Consider the following 18093-nt stretch of genomic DNA (forward strand, 5'->3'; position numbering starts at 1 on the left):
TTTATTTTTCTTTTAGTTAAGAATTTTTGTCTATTTTAGATTTAGTCTGGAAATTTCTCTTGCCACACATCGTGTAGGGTCTTTTCTAGGAAAATAAAAATAAAGTCAGAATATTTTAGTGTGTGTCACTAACAACATCTTTTCCTAATATTTTTAAATGAATTTCTGGAAGTAGGTTCTGTCTCCTCAAGATGTTCTTACCTCCAGTGCATGAAACATTAGAGTAGAGCTGGAAGGAAGACTGAAACTTAATAGTTGTGAAAACAAGACCCACTTTACTCAAATAGAGTAACCAAGGAAACAGGTTGTCCTACCACCAAGCTAGCAGCGCCCCCTGGTGTCTGTTTTTATAAATTGTATTGGAGAGACTATGTAAAGTCCCAGCCAGATGTAAATACAATGCTTTTCATGGTTGAAGGAGAAGCAGCGAGATTTGGGGTAAAATTATTTTAAAAAAAGACTTAAGTATGGGACTTAGACTTCCAAGTTTCTGAGTTCTTGAAAATTAGACATAGGCTCCTTTTGAAAATGTACCCGCATTGGTTATTTTAATGTTTTTAAATTCTAAATAAAAAATTACCACTTGTAGTCACAAAATATGCTGTACAGGCATTTTCTAAAAATCACGCCTCTGTAAAGTGTCTCATAATGGGGATGCAAAAGTTGAAGCATCAAAAGTCACTTTCCAAGTTTTAGAATTTAAACTTCTATTCCTCTCCCAGTTGGCTTTAAGGGCAGCACCAACATATGAAGACTTTGTGGCAGCACTGTCTGTGAAGAAGTGTGATGATCAGGAAGAAGCTTTTTATAATGCAATGCAGAGAGACCTCAACATTTACTTGCCAGCCATGGAAAACCAGCTGAATATCTTGGACACTCTCTATGAAGTACATGGTTTGGAGTCAGAGGAGGTGGTATAATCACAGTGACACAGTACCTCATAACTTCAGGCACTGCATTTGTTAACAAGCTTTTCTGAATGCCGTTTCTCTTCATTGTATCTTTCCTTTGCATGGGAGGTGGAGGAATCGGTGTGTGTGTGTGTGTGTATTTTTAATCTTGTTTGTGTTTAAATGAAGAGGTGCTGTTTCTTTTAAGGCCACAACTGTCTGCATGGTGAAAACCTTTAGGCTAAATAATTCTTCTTTTTTACATGAATGTAACAGAGCAGAATTGGGCCTTCTTGCTCCAATGCATAGTACTGGCACCACACGTGTGGAGGGGCAGCTTTGATGGGAGCACAGATGCTGTGCTGATGTCACCATTTTGCCCTTACCCTTTTCTGTGCCTGTCCAAGCTGTGATGCTAGTCTCCATTTCCCTGGTCTTCTCTCCATCTGTGTTAGTGGCGGGGCAGGGCTAGTGAGAGCTGTGCTGCACAGATAGCAGAAAAGAGGGCAGTAGAACTCTCTACTTTATTAACTGAGTGGTTAGTCTGGTCCCATCTTGAGGTAAATTTGGGTTGCATCCTTGTGTTTTATACTGGTGACTTGATTTTACTCGCAGCCCTGTTTTAAAAAAATGTAAAGACTGTTACTGCAAGTGTTGCCTTGATGGCCAGAGTCCCTGGGCCTCCCCTAAGGGTCAGCCTGTCACAATAGGGATGCTCTCCCTGTGTTGTCCTTGGTACTCTCCACCTCCTCACAGGTCCATGAAAACAGGATTGTCTGTTCCAGTGCTACTAGGCACCTGCTCCTGGAGCTGTGAGGGAGTGCGTGTGTTTGTGTGTGTCAGAGAGAGAAGGAAAGATAATCCTTAAATTCACTGTGACACCAGCCTTGTTGTTAATGTCCCAGCAGGGGTAGGCCTCTACTTGGCAGAGGGAGAGAAGGTTGTCAAGATGCATCACCTTGATCTTGGTACTAGTAGCATGAGTGCTTCCTTTGCCCTTGTGTGGTTAACAAGGCTTTAGTGCTCAGTGCTGGAGCCATTGGGCCAAATCCTCAGTTGGTGTAAATTGGCAAAGCCCAGGAGCGGCACCAAGGTTTTTGGCACCCTGGGCACAAGGCCGGCTCTCTGGTCCCGCGGCTCCGGTGGACCTGCCGCAGGCATGCCTGCGGATGCTCCACTGGAGCTATGGGACCAGCGGACCGTCCGCAGGAACGCCTGCGGGAGGTCCACAGGAGCAGTCTGCCGCCCTTCCAAATCCTGGTGTCCTAGGCGACCGCCTAGGTCACGTAAATGGAAGTGCCGGCCCTGGCAAAGCCCCATTGGTTCCACTGGAGCTACGCCCATCTATAGTAGCTGAAGATCGGTCCTGTTGTATTTTCCCTGGTAACAGACAGAATAAACTTTTCAAAAGCACCTAAATATCATTGAAAGTCAATGGTACATAGACTTGTAAGTTTCTAAGTCACATAGGTGCTTTTGAAAAGTTTGCCTATAGCCTTCTTTTTAAAGGGCCTATTCAAAACCAAATCCTGTAACTGCTGCTGAGTATTTTTGTGGTTTAAACACAACCAGCAATCTAACAAATTATATAAAAAAGCCTTTAGATTAGCATTTGGAGGGGGTGTGGGTGTTGGTTTTGTTTTTTGCCAGTGGGGGTTACAAAAGGCTGGGTTTGAAATGAGTCAGTCCTAGGGGGGAAATATAGTTCTTCATAAAACCATCACAAATTAGTTCAGCTCTAAGTATATAATCCAAAAGTGTCTAAGTTGGACAGCAAATTAAGGATAATGGGGATTTTTGCCATGCTTTCCTCCCACTGATACGAGTAAACGTCCACTGGTACTGTTGGAGTCAAGCATTAATAGCTTTCCCTGTAGTTAGTCAAATGGTTAAAAAGTGAAAATTGACCTTGTGTAGAGGGCCAGCAGAAGGTATTTGGACTATTTAGTTGCACTTCAGGGTTTAAGTAGATCTTTAACGCATAGGACTTTTGCTGGCCTTCTGCATGGGGTGAATTTCACATTGTACATTAGAGAGAAGGGAGGAACACTTCAGAATGAAGGGCTTGGGAAGTGGTGAGCCATTAGAAATAGAGGAGAAAACAACTCTTCAGAGACATTTTGAAATTTTTGTTGCCATCTCGCAGGAGAAATGCTTTTGCTTAGATCTAGCAAATCAAGGATACCAAGAGGATTCCAGTGATGTGTAATGCACCCTGTGCCTGGATTCCTATAGAACAGGTTGTTTAAGCATAATTCCATGGTTGAAGCACAGCTATATACTTAACACTCAAACTGTTCTATCCAGAGGACATTAAAGATTTTGAAGAAAGCACAAAACAGCTATAGGAAAAGACCAAAAACTTTAAATTTGATGCCTGAGAGAGACACCAAAAGCAATAGATTAATAGTAATTGGCTTGATTTTTTTTTTTTTTCAGAGCTGTGGATGCTGAGCCCTTTTGAAAACTGAGGCATTTTCTATTCATGTTTACATATAGAATTTAATATTTTTTGGCCAGAGTTTGCTTCAGTTATTCCACTACCTGTAGTACTAAGAATGAAGCCAGGTACCCTTAGGATTTACACATGTAATTCTCTTTAGCATAAATGCTGAGTAATCCACACAAATGTCAGTAGAACAGCTCCAGGCCGTGTCCCCCAGTAAGTGGTTTCTTCATGCTAAGGTTCTTCACTGAGGTGATGTGGCGAAGTTGGCTTCTTAGCTCTCTTCAGGATGCTCTGGAACAGTGGAGGGAAGGACAGAGAGATCCTCTTATAAAGTAAATTTTAAAAGAAACTAATTGTGAAGTTGGAATGAATAAAAAGTGGAATTTTCTTCTGCTCCAAGCTTGTCTCATAGTGGGAGACAGTTCCCAGCATTCATGTTTTTACCAGTGGGAAAATCCAAACTTAGTGGTGCAAAGAGAGGAAAGATCTTAATTTCTAAAGTAGAACACCATTAGTGACCTCATTTGAATTTTTTTACTTCAGAATTGACATTTTCCACCAATCTTACTGCTTCTGATAGACAGACAGACCAGTAAATGGTTTTGCATATGTGGGGCACACTGCTCTTCAGAAGAGTTTCCTTGTCTCCATTCTTCTGTGCAGAACTGGCTCTTTTACTTGCAATTGGCTGGTCATAGGCTTTCTCGGGAAACCATGACAAAACTGAATAACTATTCAATATACTAGGTTGCCAGCCATGGCCCAATATGTAGTCACTTGTTCTTTATAATTACTATATCAAAGGAACCTTATTCTCTATTTTTCTGACTAACACCACTGATAATTTAAAAGTTCAGAGACAAAAATAGGTTGTTTTTTTCCCCAGAGTGGGTTGACACTTTTTAGTTTTAAAAGAATTTGTGTTTGCCTCATGGCCGAGCAACAAGCATGCATCTTGGAACTGATCTGACAGCTACAAGATTAAAATGTGGTTTTACTCCCACATGCTGATACTGTTATAGCCCTGTTTTGCATACCTTACATGAACAGCACTGATTTGTTAACCTTTATCAGTATGAAGTTTTACATCTGTTTCCTTTAGAAATGCTTTCAGCTATTTCCTTTGTCTGACAGTTGCATACTCTCAGGGATTCTACATAGCAAAATTGTAGTAGGCTCACAATACAAGGCTGCTTTTTGTGTGAAGTTGGTATAGTTCAGTTGAGAACTTCAGCAGAAAGTATGACACTAGCACAAACTATCCAATGCACATGTTTGCTAAGACATGATACATCCCAAAGCAACCTGATACTTATACTATAGAGAACAATAGCTGTCAGCATATTTTAATAGAGTTCATATGTCTTTGTAATACAGTGTCACTGACATTAGAGCAGAGCTCCCCAATAATTCAAATAGAGAGTTCTGCTTAGAAGTGGATGAGATTTTTTTATTTGATTTGATTTTGCTATTTTTAAAACAAACATACTCTAGCATCCTTTTCAATACTTTTAACACGCCATAATCAACAGTTTCATGTGGCTGCGCTCTAGCATCAAGGCACCATGGGTATGTTCTGGTGAACTATTAATACTCAAGTGTTTAGAGAGCTAGATGAATGGATCACTGAAACATACCCAGGCATCTCATCTTGATGTTATAGTATGGACCTTAACTTTTAAAAATAAAATTTTAAATTTGAAGTTAATTTTAAACAAGTGTTTGGTATTTTAAGGGCCATATGCCTTCACTGTCAGAAAAAGCAATTTATAATAAATCTTGGGCTAAAGTAAGGTCACTGTTTACATTACATTGCACACATTTCGTGGTTTAAGAATTGTCAAAGTTTTTTTGTAGTTGCGAGATTTTATATATTTAAATTTGCTGCAATATTCGAATACTGTAGCTTATGCCTACGTCAATACTGCACTTCCCAGGTGTGTGTCCATTATAGAATACTTTTTTTTTTTTTTTTTTTTAAATTTAGGGTTCCGCTCATTCAGTGGACTTCCTCCTCTCACTTGTGCTTTGAACTTCTGTTTGGTTTTTGCAACAGGTGGTTAAAAGAACCCCAGATTCCCTTGAGGCACTGTTATAAGCAATAGCGAAGCCCTAGCAGGGCTAAAAACTCCCATTCACCCGACCTCTCCATTTCATGCCTGCTTTGCAGCCAGCTATGCTGCTTTCAGGCTACAGTGTCTCCTGTGCAAAGCTAAAATGGGGAGTCTGAAACAGCCACAGTGCCAGTGTATTAAAATGATTAAAAACAGAGACTTTGAAGATGGGCCCAAGCTCAGAGCTGGACAGCCAAGCGAAAGGGGGCTTGTGAAGAATGTGCTGCCCCCCTTTTGAAGTGTCTCTCCCTGGCACTGCAGTGCTTTGCTAATCACATTCAAATGCTGGGAAGTTTTAATTTGACCTTTGAAATCTAAATCAAGACACTTCATTAGTGACAGTTTCTAGCTCTTACTGGTGAAAACAGTTTCAAAGATGGACTCATTTCTCTCTGCTTGCCTGCAAAGTGCTGATAACAAGGCAAGGTGAGAGAGAAGGGACAACTGAATCCAGGGCCCCCTTACCCTGAAAAAAGGCTTCCACGTTGTCTCCAAGTGTATAAAAATCACTTGTGTAGCAGGGTAGCGTGGGAGGGAATGGATTCCTAGCACACCAGTGAGACTATCCCATGATAAGTCTGAAACATGGTTCATGTGGGGGTTTAAACAGTGCTCTGAAATCAAAATGGCCAAACTAATAAACTTGAAAACTTGGACTTCGTGGTCTAGAGCAGTGGTCCTCAAACTGTGGGGTGCACCACCCTAGGTGGACGTGGAGGAATATTTGGAGGGGGTGCGGCGGGACTCAGGCCAGCCCCCACTGGGGGTGGGATGGGAGCACCACCCAGCACAACTCTGCGCGCAGCCGTGGCTCTGTTTGTGACTCTGCTCCCGCCTATAGCTCCAGTCCCTGGTTCCCAGCCCTGCCATGGCTCTGACCTCAGCCCCAGTTGTGGCCACGCTCTGCTCCTGGCTCCCAGCCTTGTCTGGGAGAGGTGGGGGGCACCGTTGGAGGGGGAGGTCACAAGGTAGAAAGTTTGAGGACCATTGGTCTAGAGTTTAATTTTGTCGCTGATTTAGGAAGGTCTTCCTGTTCAGGACTGCGCTTAAGCATGTGTTTAACTTTAAGCACACATCTAAGGACTGTCCTGAACATGGATGGACTAAAGCATATGCTTAAGAGATTTCCTGAATCAGGGTCTAAAACCGATATATGTGTGTATGTGTGTGTGTGCACACTTGTGCAGATGCCTGATTTAAGTACACAAATCCCTCATTGCATTAGAGTGCATACTTGCTCAAGATGTGGATGTTAGCCTTTTTTAATATACTTATTCTATAACTAGAGGGACACCCCAGAAGTGCTAAAGGCTTATTTCATATATTAACTTTCCCTGTTTCAATATCCTGACTAGATTTTAGCTCTAAGCTTGTTTTATTCTAATTTATGTCTTAACATTCGTGGGCCTGTATTTGCTCTTTGACTCCTTTAAACAAAAATCTCAACAATTTGAGGTTCCTGGGTATTGTTGGTGTGTTTTATCATGTTTCCATGTAGTTATACTTTATTAAAGCAAGGAAATCACACTCCAAAATAAAATAAAAGTGAAGCATTTTGGTTGTGCATTTTCCTTTCCCAACTCCTTCAGTTTTCCAGGGACATGTTTAACATTCATTTTATGAACGTTAAATTAGGCTTATAGTGAGCATATACTGTTTAAGATGAGAGAAGGTACATGGCCTTTTATTTTAATTTTACTTTGTCTTGACTGATGAACAAACCCCTCTGTGTTGTAAACACATTGATACTAGACCAAAGGAAAGCAGGTCAGGCACCACCTGCTTTCAGTCTATGCTGATTCTCTCAACAGAATTATATTCCATATTTAAGATTTCGTTTTGTTATTTGTTTTTTGTTTTTGAGAAATGTTTGAAGACCTCTGTCAGATTTTTATATTTAGCGATAATAAACTTATTTTTAAATATGCCTATTTTAAAATCTCGTTTTCTCTGCATGGTTTCCTAAGAAGCTTTGTTTATCATTTTTATTTATTACTTGTAAATACAGTGGGGCTTAAGCTCCAGTCAAGACTGGAGCTCCATTATTCTAGGCACTGTAATCGGTTCTGGTTAGTGGAAACAGCCTGTATGTATCTTTTTTTATGAGAATGTTCATGCCATTGGTAACAGTTGGATTATAGTAAAAAATTATTACTAAGAGCTGAATCCAGCAAATATTTGTGGCTTCCTGGGCCAAACTAGCTCCTGAAGCCCATGGATATGATCCGTTCCCAAAACATTACCCACTGTCTGCTGAGGTCATAAAACTGAGAGGAGTTTCTCCAGCTCTAGAGATCATTCCTAGATACAGATGAAGGCAAGTGTTGCCTGATTGTTCATTAGGGATCCTTTAGAGTTTCCACTTTAATATGCCATGGTTTGGCAGGGTTCTGCTGCCTCCAGATTGGCCAAAGAATTCTTGTTAGAATGAGGACACTCACACTTAGTGAAGACCTTGTGAATCTGTGATACTTTCACTAGTACAACCAGCAATATTAGAAACCCTGCAACATAGCAAAGTAGGCAGAGATAATACAAAATGTTCACCATTTGCATGCTCACACTGTCCTTTGCAGGAAACTGAAGTAGGTAACATAGATGATCGGCAGGTGGTCGTCACTGTGGCATACCCAAGGAGATCCCAAATGCTTAGACCTAGGTTGGCCCTTTTATTACAAGTTGCATGGTTGCCATACGTATTCATAATGGTGCTCAACTCCCTATCAATATCAACACTTTCTTATCCTAACAATGTTGGAGTGTCCTCTACAGACTACCTACTATTTTACCTCAACTAAATTAGCATGTACGTTACCTGGTTACCATAGCATTCTTGCAGTTGACCATCTGCTGATGTTCCTATCTTAAAATATCCAAAACTAGCATAAACTGGTATTTTGTGATCACTTGCCAGCAGTTTAGCTGTACTTGTTTTTACAGCACTCTGTCTCGTGACATCTTATGATATAGGGTCACTTAGTAGTTAGTTGCTTATGTCAAGTCTTTGGGTTGTAGGCATCAGGTTGGCTAAGCTATTGTCTTACAGGCTTGAGGCCTGTAGGCTTTTGCGTTACTGCCTTAATCCATACCTATATTTTACCTAGGATATACCTACATATCAATAACAAAATAGCTGGCTTGTCCCTTTAAAATGTTAGGGGAAAGCGGAGAGAACTTCACTTCTTCCTCCTCCCTATGTGACCATGGGAGAGGAATGCAAGTGGTAGGGTCTCTTGTGCCCAGATCAGGAGGGGAGGCACTCCCTGACCCCTTTTGTGTGAGTTGAAGGACAATGGAAACCATTCATTCCGCAAGCCAACTTGTCCTCCATGGCAGAGTTTAGGAGTGCAGATCTCTGAAATATGTCCTTGGCTCACAGGCATTTCTTCAGCTGGAGGGGTTTGGGAGAAAGGGAGAGAGAGACACAGAGACACATGCCAGAAGAAACTGGTGAGTGCAGAGGTGACTGCTGCATTCTGGAGTACATACAGGCCCACCCCTCATACACAACTACATCTAAATGAGAGAGGAAAGAATTACACACTGAATAAACCAGCACACTCATGTGCACAGCCAAAGGCTCCCAAAGCTTTGGTGATCCAACAACCCACAGAGGTTGCTTCCTAATGAAGTAGGGATCCTACAATAATTAGAGGCTTAGTCCTGCAGCATTGTGGATGAGGCTTCAGAGCGATGCTGTGCCACCATCACAGCTGAGCATGGTGCCTTGTTACTCGTGGCAAAGTGAAGGCTCAAGTGCTGCATGCTGATGGGCCAAAAAGAGTATTGTTCCCAGCCTGAACCATGAGCACTGAGCAGCTAGCTGTGACTGATGGGTTCAGGGGAGCTGCCAGAAATGTTTCCGTGTTTGGGGCTGGCCTTCCATGACCACTTTTGCCATCTCTCCAAAGGTAAGCTCTCCACAGGCTAAGATAAGGCAGTGCTCCAGGATGGCAGAGGAAGGGGCTTGCAATCACAAAATCAACTGCTATGCCATCATTTCAGTATCATGTGCATGGAAACTACTGTGTCCTGACCATAACCTGTCTCCCAGCCCATACCCTGCACTCTCACTTCCTCCCATCCATCCCCTGCTTACCAGTGCTCACCCAGTGTGGGTTAAAGGAATGCTTGCATGGCAGAGGCCTCTCCCTACTTTTAGTGAGATGAGTGGGAAAAGGTTCTACTGAGTTCACAAGCTCTCAGCAGGCTGCAGGACCAAGTGGATTCTGTATACTTCATAATTCAAAAAGCTGTGAAACGTCCAGTGATGGCGTGGTGGGTTGTCCTATTGTATTTTAAGAAATGGGGGGGGGGGGTTGCCCCAGATAACACACATTATTTGTATCTTAACTTTTCAAACTGTTTTGAAAACCAAGGTGATAGGTGCTGTTTTTATTAGTAAGTGTTTGTGACTGACCACAGAACCCTATACATGTTGTTTTTCCACGGGTGAAGTTGTTTCCAGCAGTGTATGCTGAACAATACCTGTGGAGTGTGTGTGAGCCTCCATCTCTGTTAGGCTAGATTCACAAAAGTATTTAGGCTCCCAACTGCTGCTTTAGGCACCTATGTCCAATGTTTAGGTTCCACTGCCGCTCAGCTGCCTTCTAATACTATAGGCACCTAAGTTTCTGCTGGTAAGCATGCACAAATCGCCCACGTCCTAACTCTATCCCTAAGAACAGCAGGGATATCCAATTAGGTAGCTCTCCTCCTTCCCCCACACCTACCTCTGCAGGGCCCAATGCGGCCAGAGTGCTCAGAGCATGTGTAATCTGCACAAAAGGCAGCTGGCTGTGGACCCCCTTATAGCCAATAGCCCAGTGGTTAGAGCATTAGCTGGGTTGGGGGAGGCCAGGTTTGCCTGATTAGGGTCAAGGGCAAGTCTCCCACATTTTAGTTGAGTGTGTCCTACCAGCAGCCTCTTGGCTACTGTGGGGTAGGCCTCTCTGAATCTCGCCTCTTAAAAGGGTTCCACTGTGTTTGTACATACTCTTTGGAGCAGAGACTTGACCCGGACTTTTCCATATTCCTGGTGACTGCGGTCCGGAGTCAATCTCTTGTTTACTTTTTTCCCCTCTCTCACTGGCCCAATGAATATTTAATTATTTATAGAAAGTGGAACAGCATCAATGGATGAGATAGTGAGAGACCCACCCCAGAATTCCACCTAGCCAGGTGGTCAGGGCACTCACGGGGAACATGGGAGATGGATCCAAGTCTGTGCCCCAAGTCAGAGCAGTGACTTGAAAGTGGGTCACCTAGTTGTGACTGAGTGCCCTGGCCATTGGCTATGGTGGGGTGGAGTGTGCCTCAGTCTCTTCCTGGCTCTTTTTTGATGAGAAAGGACTGGCCTGTTTTAGGCACTTAGCACTAAGAGAGGGTGTAAGGTAGGCACCTCCTTCCAGCCTGTTAGTCAGGTGCCCAAGCCCTTTCCCTCTGCATGGAGATAGTAGCTGAATTTGTGGTTTTGGATGAGATTACCCAGAGATAAGATGTGGTCCTTGTACTTGCCATTAATACATCAACAGAGTTTATTAAATGAGATGGGACAATCACTTAGTATGTAGTCTGTATTTTTTTTTCTAACTTTTGGTAATTCGACTGCATAATTGTAAAACTTTTTAAACAATTAGCATTTAAGGCCCCATCCTTGTGTGTTGTGCAGCTGCTTTTAAAGGTTTCCTGTATAGTTTTGGCTAGTTTTTAACTAAATGTTAAGCAGCAGATTTTGCTAATCCCTTGGCTGGTAGTTTAAGACAAGTGTCAGTGCAGTTTGGCTCAAATTAGTCTACTTTGGATTAGTCTGTACCATGGTATTCCAGTCCCTCTTCTGCTCTTTCCTTCTTCCTCCCCTCAGCCATTGCCTCACAAAATCTTTCACAATGTATGGCCTGACTTCCAGAGGTGCTGAGTACCCACTTCTCTAGTTAAAATCTAATAATCGATTTTTGTTTCATCGTTTTTGGTTTTACTCAGTGGTAGCACACAGTGCTGAAAGCTCTGTATGGAACAGTAGTAGGAGCTGGCTTAGAGGCTGGAAATACGTGTTTCTGTTTAAAGGTGAATTTTCAGAGTGCACTAAAAGGCAGAGTCAGAAACAGAGGGCCTCAAACTTTGAGGGACCAGGGTAGAATATGAGGTGCACATTTGGATCATTTGGTAAAAGATTTCCCATGACAGAGCCCTGCAAAATGACCTGTTTTTAAAATGTCCTCCTGCTTCCAGCACCTACCTGTTTCCTGACTCATTCGTCTCCTCTTTGGATCCAACAGTTACCTACTTCCCCAATCCCCTCTGCCCCCTCCCACTGTCTTAGCCCTTGTGGCTACCTATCAAGGCAGAGACTAGCCCTATTGCAGTTGAGGGGAATCTCTTCACACCCTGTGAAGTAAAGCAAGGTAATTCCATCTCTATCTCTCCCCATTGTCCTCGGGAAGGTAAGAGTGAGCCCCCTTGCTTCCCCCTTTCTCGCTGTTCTCCCTGGGCGCATTGTTACAGGGAAGCATTTAGATATATCCCCTCAGCAATGCCTGAACCCTGTGCTGCCCTCAGTGCTCAGACTCTGTCACCTGCCTTTGCCTGCAACCATGGGCTTCCCCTCCTCCTGTGGACGTTACTGCTTCTCCTGACCAGGAATAAGGGGGATTTAAGATTCCAGCATCTAGCCCTGCTTCCCAAAACTGATGGCTTCCTGCAAAAGAACATCAGGAGCAGGGCGCATACAAAGGTGGGGGGCACTAATTGACTTGTGCAGGTCAGTGGGGGATATTCCTTGTCAGAAAGTCTCTACTGTCCCTCATATGGGCCCTCCAAGCAGCGATAGGGTAGGTAGTGGCTTTGTCTCACCAGGAAGACATGTCACCCACGGAGCTGGGCAAACTTGGGCAGCTAAGGGAACAGGTAGCTGCCAGGGCCAGGTAAGATGAGAGTGAGGGAGTGAGACGTCTTGGCATCAGCTCCAAAATCACATAAAGGTGCTTTGTGTTATTGGGAGCGTGCCTGGAGCAGCTGGCAAGACCTTGCTTGCAATAAATTTGCAGGAGATGGCAGTACTGTGTTACACACAGTATGGGTAGGCAGGGGGAGCTCAAAAATCATGAAACAGACTAGAAAACATAATTTATTCTTAAAGAACTTTATGATTTTTTTAAGTCAGTGTTATGAATGTCTGGGACCCTGCGCTATTTAACATTTTTATCAATGGCCTGGAAAAGAATATAAAATCAGCACTGATACAGTTCGCAGGTGACACAAAAACTGGGGGAGTGGTCACTAATATAGAGTGATCTGGATTGCTTAATAAGGGGGACACAAGCAAACAATATGCATTTTAACACAGCTAAATGTAAATGTATACGTCTAGTGCCAAAGAACAAAGTGCCTGTGAGTAGGCCATACTTACAGGAGGGGGGACTCTATCCTGGGAAGCAGTGACTCTAAAAAAGATTTGGTGAGTCATGCTGGATAATCAGCTGAACATGAGCTCCTAGTGCAACACTGTGGCCAAGGGCTAATGCCATCCTGGGATGAGTAAACAAGGACATCTTGAACAGGAGTAGAGAGGTTACTTTACCTCTGTATTTGGCACTGGTGCACCTGCTGCTGCAATAGTGCATCCAGTTCCAGTGCCTACAATTCAAGAAGGAGGTTAATAAATTGGAAAGGGTTCAAAGCACATCCAGGAGTATAATTAAAGTATTGCAACTAATGCATTGTAGTGATAGAGACAGTTAAGGGGCAACTTGATTACAATCTGTAGGTAGCTACATAGGAAACAAATATTTCATAATGAGCTCTTCAGTTTATCAGCGAAAGGTATGACATGATCTAATGGCTGGAAGTGGAAGTTAGACCAATTCAGACTGGAAACAAGTTGTACACTTTTAACAGTGAGGGTGATTAACCATTGGAACAATTTACTAAAGACTGTGGTGGATTTGCCAATCAAGATTGGATGTTTTTCTAAAAGATCTGCTCTAGGAATTATTTGGGGGGAAGGTCTGTGGCCTGTGTTATACGGGACGTCAGACTATTTAATCACAATTGTCCTTTCTGGCTTTGGAATCTATGATTTTAGAATTTTGGTGGCTAACAATACTGCAGTTAGTTTGAGGGACGTATAAGGTACTCTGAGCTCCCTGAGTGACTCACAGTAGGGAAAGGTGGGGCAGAGCTAAGGTTATTGGTGGGGCATGGCATGGGAGACATTACCTCAACTGTGCATTTCCTGGTCTTCTTCTAACATTTACATTTTATTTCACTGAGTCTATTTCCTGGTTTTCAGAGATTTCAGTTTTCAGCTGCTAACTTCCACATTCTGGAAGGATAGGAGGCACTACTAAGCAGCCTTCACTCGTCTTCAACAAAGCTTTTTGTTAGTGAATGTACATGAGATAAGATGCCGCAAGTACCTATAATAGACAATTACAGGAATGGGAGAGGAAGGGCAAGGGCAACAGTAATAGAGATACTTGGTACATATACTAGTGATGTGGCAATGAGCTGATCTCTAGGTAATGTCACTATTGTCCGCTTTAGAAATCCTAGCACCTTCTTTTGAAGCATCTGGGGGACACACACACAGATAGAATACTGGATTACAGGGCCCACCAGTCTGCCCTAGCATAGAAATTCCCATGTTTCAGCATTCCTATGTATGGGCAGCCCTACCGATTTTTACAAATATAGAAAGCATTATAATAATTTCCCCCACACTCACACAGAGAGAGACATCCATTTAAAAATGGCATCACATTTCTTTAGAAGCAGCAAAGAATCCTGTGGCCTCTTATAGACTAACAGACGTATTGGAGCATGAGCTCCAATGAGCTTTCGTGGGTGAATACTGATCTCTAGGTAATGTCACTATTATCCACTTCAGAAATCCTAGCACCTTCTTTTGAAGCATCTGGGGGACACACACACAGACAGAATACTGGATTACATGGCCCACCAGTGAAGCGGGTATTCACCCACAAAAGCTCACGCTCCAATACGTCTGTTAGTCTATAAGGTGCCACAGGATTCTTTGCTGCTTTTACAGATCCAGACTAACAGGGCTACTCCTCTGATACTTGACATTTCTTTAGCTTTTTCACTAGCACTAAATGTTTAAAGATATTTAATTATCCCAGTTTCTCATGTGAGACTGGGACTGAAGATACAGTTGCAACAGAGAATTCATTTTCAGCGTCCAAATCAAAGTTGGAATAAGCAGTTTTAACAGCGCGAAAGTGTCCATGTCCTCTTGAGAGAGATCACCTGACTCAAAAGATCTGTGTGCAGTGCAGCTGCATGACAAACAGTTGTTCCTCACATTTCCTCTCTAGGAATAAAAAGAGCTCATGACTGGGGCCTCCAGGGGAACACACAGCAAGCTATTCTCAGGCCTACTGCACGATCACTGCTACAATGTTTTCATATGCCAAATATCATAGAATCATAGGAATGGAATGGATCTCAATAGGTCATTCAGTCCAGTCCCCTGCATTGAGGCAGGACTAAATATTATATATGTGAACTAACACATTAAAGGACAGCGGTTCAGAATTAGAAGTAATTCTGATTTTTTTACCACCATGGGCTTCGGGTGAACCCCCACCTTCAGGTAGGCTAGCCCCCTTCCGCCTAAGGCTCCCCCACATGCCCCTCCTTTCCTGCCTGGCTGGAGCCCTGAGTTCCCCACGGCCTGAGCCGCCCCAGGCCGTGCTGGTGGGCCCAACCCAACTCCGGAGCTGCCCCCAGCCCTTCTGGCAAGCCTGACTCCTGAGCCACCCCGGGCCATGCCAGCTGGCCCGACACCCTCTGGCCAGGCCGTGCTGGCTGGCCCAACCTTCACCATCCAGCTCGAGCTGCCCCGGCTATCCCAGCCCCTGGCCTCCAGCCAAGCCCCAAGCTCCAGGCTGGAGCTGAGCCCCCGCCAACTTCAGGCAGGAAGGGGCAAGAGCATGGGAGGGACTAAGTCCTTAGCCTTCCCTGCCTTATGATACCTGCCACCCCTGCCAACTAATTCTGTATTATCTCACTTTACAATTAAAACATTTCATCCTGCTTTTGTGCAGAAACAAACCAGAAAGAATACACTGTATGCAGGAGGAAGATACTTTTATGGGCTGAAGTCTTGTCTGCTAGTATGAGTCACTGCAGTCACCTCTATAAAAATGTTCTCTCTGGCTGAACTCCTACTGTAAACTTAATAAGGGATGCAAGGCTGTGCTGTATAAAAATGTTTTATTACATAAAATGGCCTTAAGAATTAACTAACAGGCATGACCCTTGCTCCACCAAGACCCAAACATGAGAGCAAGAACTAGAGTGAGGGAAGCAAAAGTGCAGGAAGCTTTTCAAAGTAGGAATTAATTAATTTATGGGATGGAATTAATTTATTAATGGAATTAATTTATTTAGCATGCCTAACACTTTCTGTAACCTCAGTAATAACACCTCAGCATTTCAGGTGTAGGTTTGTAACAATGGAAGAGAGTTAATGCTGGATTTGTGTTGCGAGAAAATAGATTTTGGTCTGAGATGAGTAATGAGGGTCAGTGGAAATGGCTGTCACTGGTATAGTATTAATCCAAACACAAAAATACTGCATGGGAGGCAACACAGCTTCCTTTTAAAATATGCAGAATTGTCTAATGCATGGCAGAGCCCACGTCCACAAATGCAAATCTTCAAGATAAATTTACCATAGCTGTAAGTACTTAAAAACTTGTTGCAGGTACAGGATCATGAATAAACTGAAGCAAAGGAGAGAGAGGAAAAATAAATAAATATGTTAAACACCATTGCACCCACTGCAGCTTTTACAGTGTCTCTGTGAAGTTCATTGTTTAAAAGGTCATGGGTTTTGACAGAAACTTTTTCAAAGGTTTTTTTCCCCCCTGAAGAAACTGGGCACGACTGCTCAAAAAAACCAAAATAGAAACAAACAAATTGAAATGCTAAATTTATAGGGGGATGTTGGGGCTTGATATGTATGGCAGATAAACTGGGAAACCTAAAGAGTTGTTGTTAGAAACTCAGCAATGATATGTTTTTTTTAAATTACTCTTCAGGAGTTTCTTCCTTGTTTCTCTTTTTTGGGGCAAAGCTGGGCAGAGTGACTTTATTTTGAGGGAGAAAGCCAATGAAAGCCTCACGATACCAAAGGTTTGAGTGATCCAGAAACACAGAGTGAAAATGCTAGTTACTTGTTGTCCCTTTGAACTAGTTGAAAACACAGCTCTGTTGTTCACGCTGGGCTGCACTATAGGGTACCCTTTACCAGCCAGTGGGAGTGGAAACAGCCATTGAAATACATTTTTTTACAAAAATCAGAACCTCAATCTGTAGTTCAAAAATACAACCCAGGCACAAGCATTGAATACCAGCTTGGTCTGCTAACACTTCGCTCTTTCTCTAATCACAGCTCTGGGGAGGTAAGTTATCTTTGAATATTTGCCATTCTCAGAACTGGCTGGGTAAGGGAAGACTCACGCATAGATGCTGAACTAAAAACATAGGAAGCAGGGAAAAGTGCAGTAAATCAGACATTTATATCTTTTCATTATCCACAGCTCTGAAATTCAGTCCCACATGTTACCACACCTGGTTAATACAAACTTTTCTTTTTTCTGTTTAGTAGTTTGAGAAATTTTGACCCAACTAGCTGTCAACATGTTTAAAACAAACTTAAATTCTGGGTTGGAATAACAGACAAAGACAGTAAAGGAGTGTCTCATTGAATAAAACATGCACAGGCCTGGGAACGCCTTATCATTCTCCTCTATGGCTCAGGTCCCAGAGATGCTGAATGTCACCACACCCACTGAAGTCAGTGCAGGATCAGGGCCAGAATTTGTGGACTGGGGAGCAAGGCTTTTCCAAGGCCCTTTTGTTAAAGTTCTCTTACGTCTCCTCTAACCTCCACCCTTAGCAACAGACTCCACCTTGCTGTGCTGCTGTTCTGGCTTGCAGGGCAGGCTAAGGTTTCTCCAGGATCTGTTGATACCCCTCATGTTTCTCTGGTAATGGGTCACTACTGATGCAAGAGTTTCTCCTGCAGCAGCAGGAGTGGAGAACAGTGACTCTGCAGTACTTCCAGCCCCAGTTACCAAGGAACGATTTAGACTCAGCTTCCCTGCTTGATCACCATACAAGTTAGCACAGTCCTAACTCTAAGGAAACAGTCACGCTCAGCTGCTTCTAGGGAGATGTATCTGTGTGTCTGCTTGGGGCAAATACTGGCAGCTATGCCAGAGAGGGAACAGTTGAGTATATTGAAATGCAAATAAATGTGAAGTGTATTGATGTAGTTTGTATTGATCTGTCTTCTTGTTGGGGCTACAGCTCTCTGACTATGGCTTTCAGCCAAGATTATTCCAATTAATTTAGCATCTGTTTCCAGTGTTGATATTGTCAGCTCATCTGTAATCTTCAGAGATCAGACATGCCTCACATAGTTTCCTATAGGTCAGAGTTTTCCACTTGTTTTTTGCTTAACAGCTGGTACCCAACCTCCTTCCTGCAACTGAGAAGCTGTTCATCATTGTGCTGTTGTCTCTTTGCCCTGGCTTACTTACAGTGCTTTCTCCGTAACCTGATATTTGAGCAATGGGCTCAGGGATACAACACGCTGCTGAACTTGACA

At 43.1% G+C, this 18093-nt stretch overlaps 2 protein-coding genes across 3 annotated transcripts in view; both read left to right on the forward strand.

Annotated features, from left to right (window-relative positions):
- Window positions 1-7384, forward strand: part of PLEKHA8 (pleckstrin homology domain containing A8) — a 77814-nt gene extending 70430 nt beyond the window's left edge. For both annotated transcript variants that reach the window (XM_075062426.1, XM_075062427.1), the window contains exon 14: window positions 723-7384. In XM_075062426.1, the coding sequence (XP_074918527.1) occupies window positions 723-920 (198 nt within the window). In that variant the 3' untranslated portion in view covers window positions 921-7384. The remainder of the gene's footprint in view (window positions 1-722) is intronic.
- Window positions 1-18093, forward strand: part of WIPF3 (WAS/WASL interacting protein family member 3) — a 323552-nt gene that overhangs the window by 248125 nt on the left and 57334 nt on the right. The window lies entirely within an intron of this gene.

This window comes from Chelonoidis abingdonii, chromosome 2 (assembly GCF_003597395.2).
Source record: "Chelonoidis abingdonii isolate Lonesome George chromosome 2, CheloAbing_2.0, whole genome shotgun sequence".
Taxonomy (NCBI): domain Eukaryota; kingdom Metazoa; phylum Chordata; order Testudines; family Testudinidae; genus Chelonoidis; species Chelonoidis abingdonii.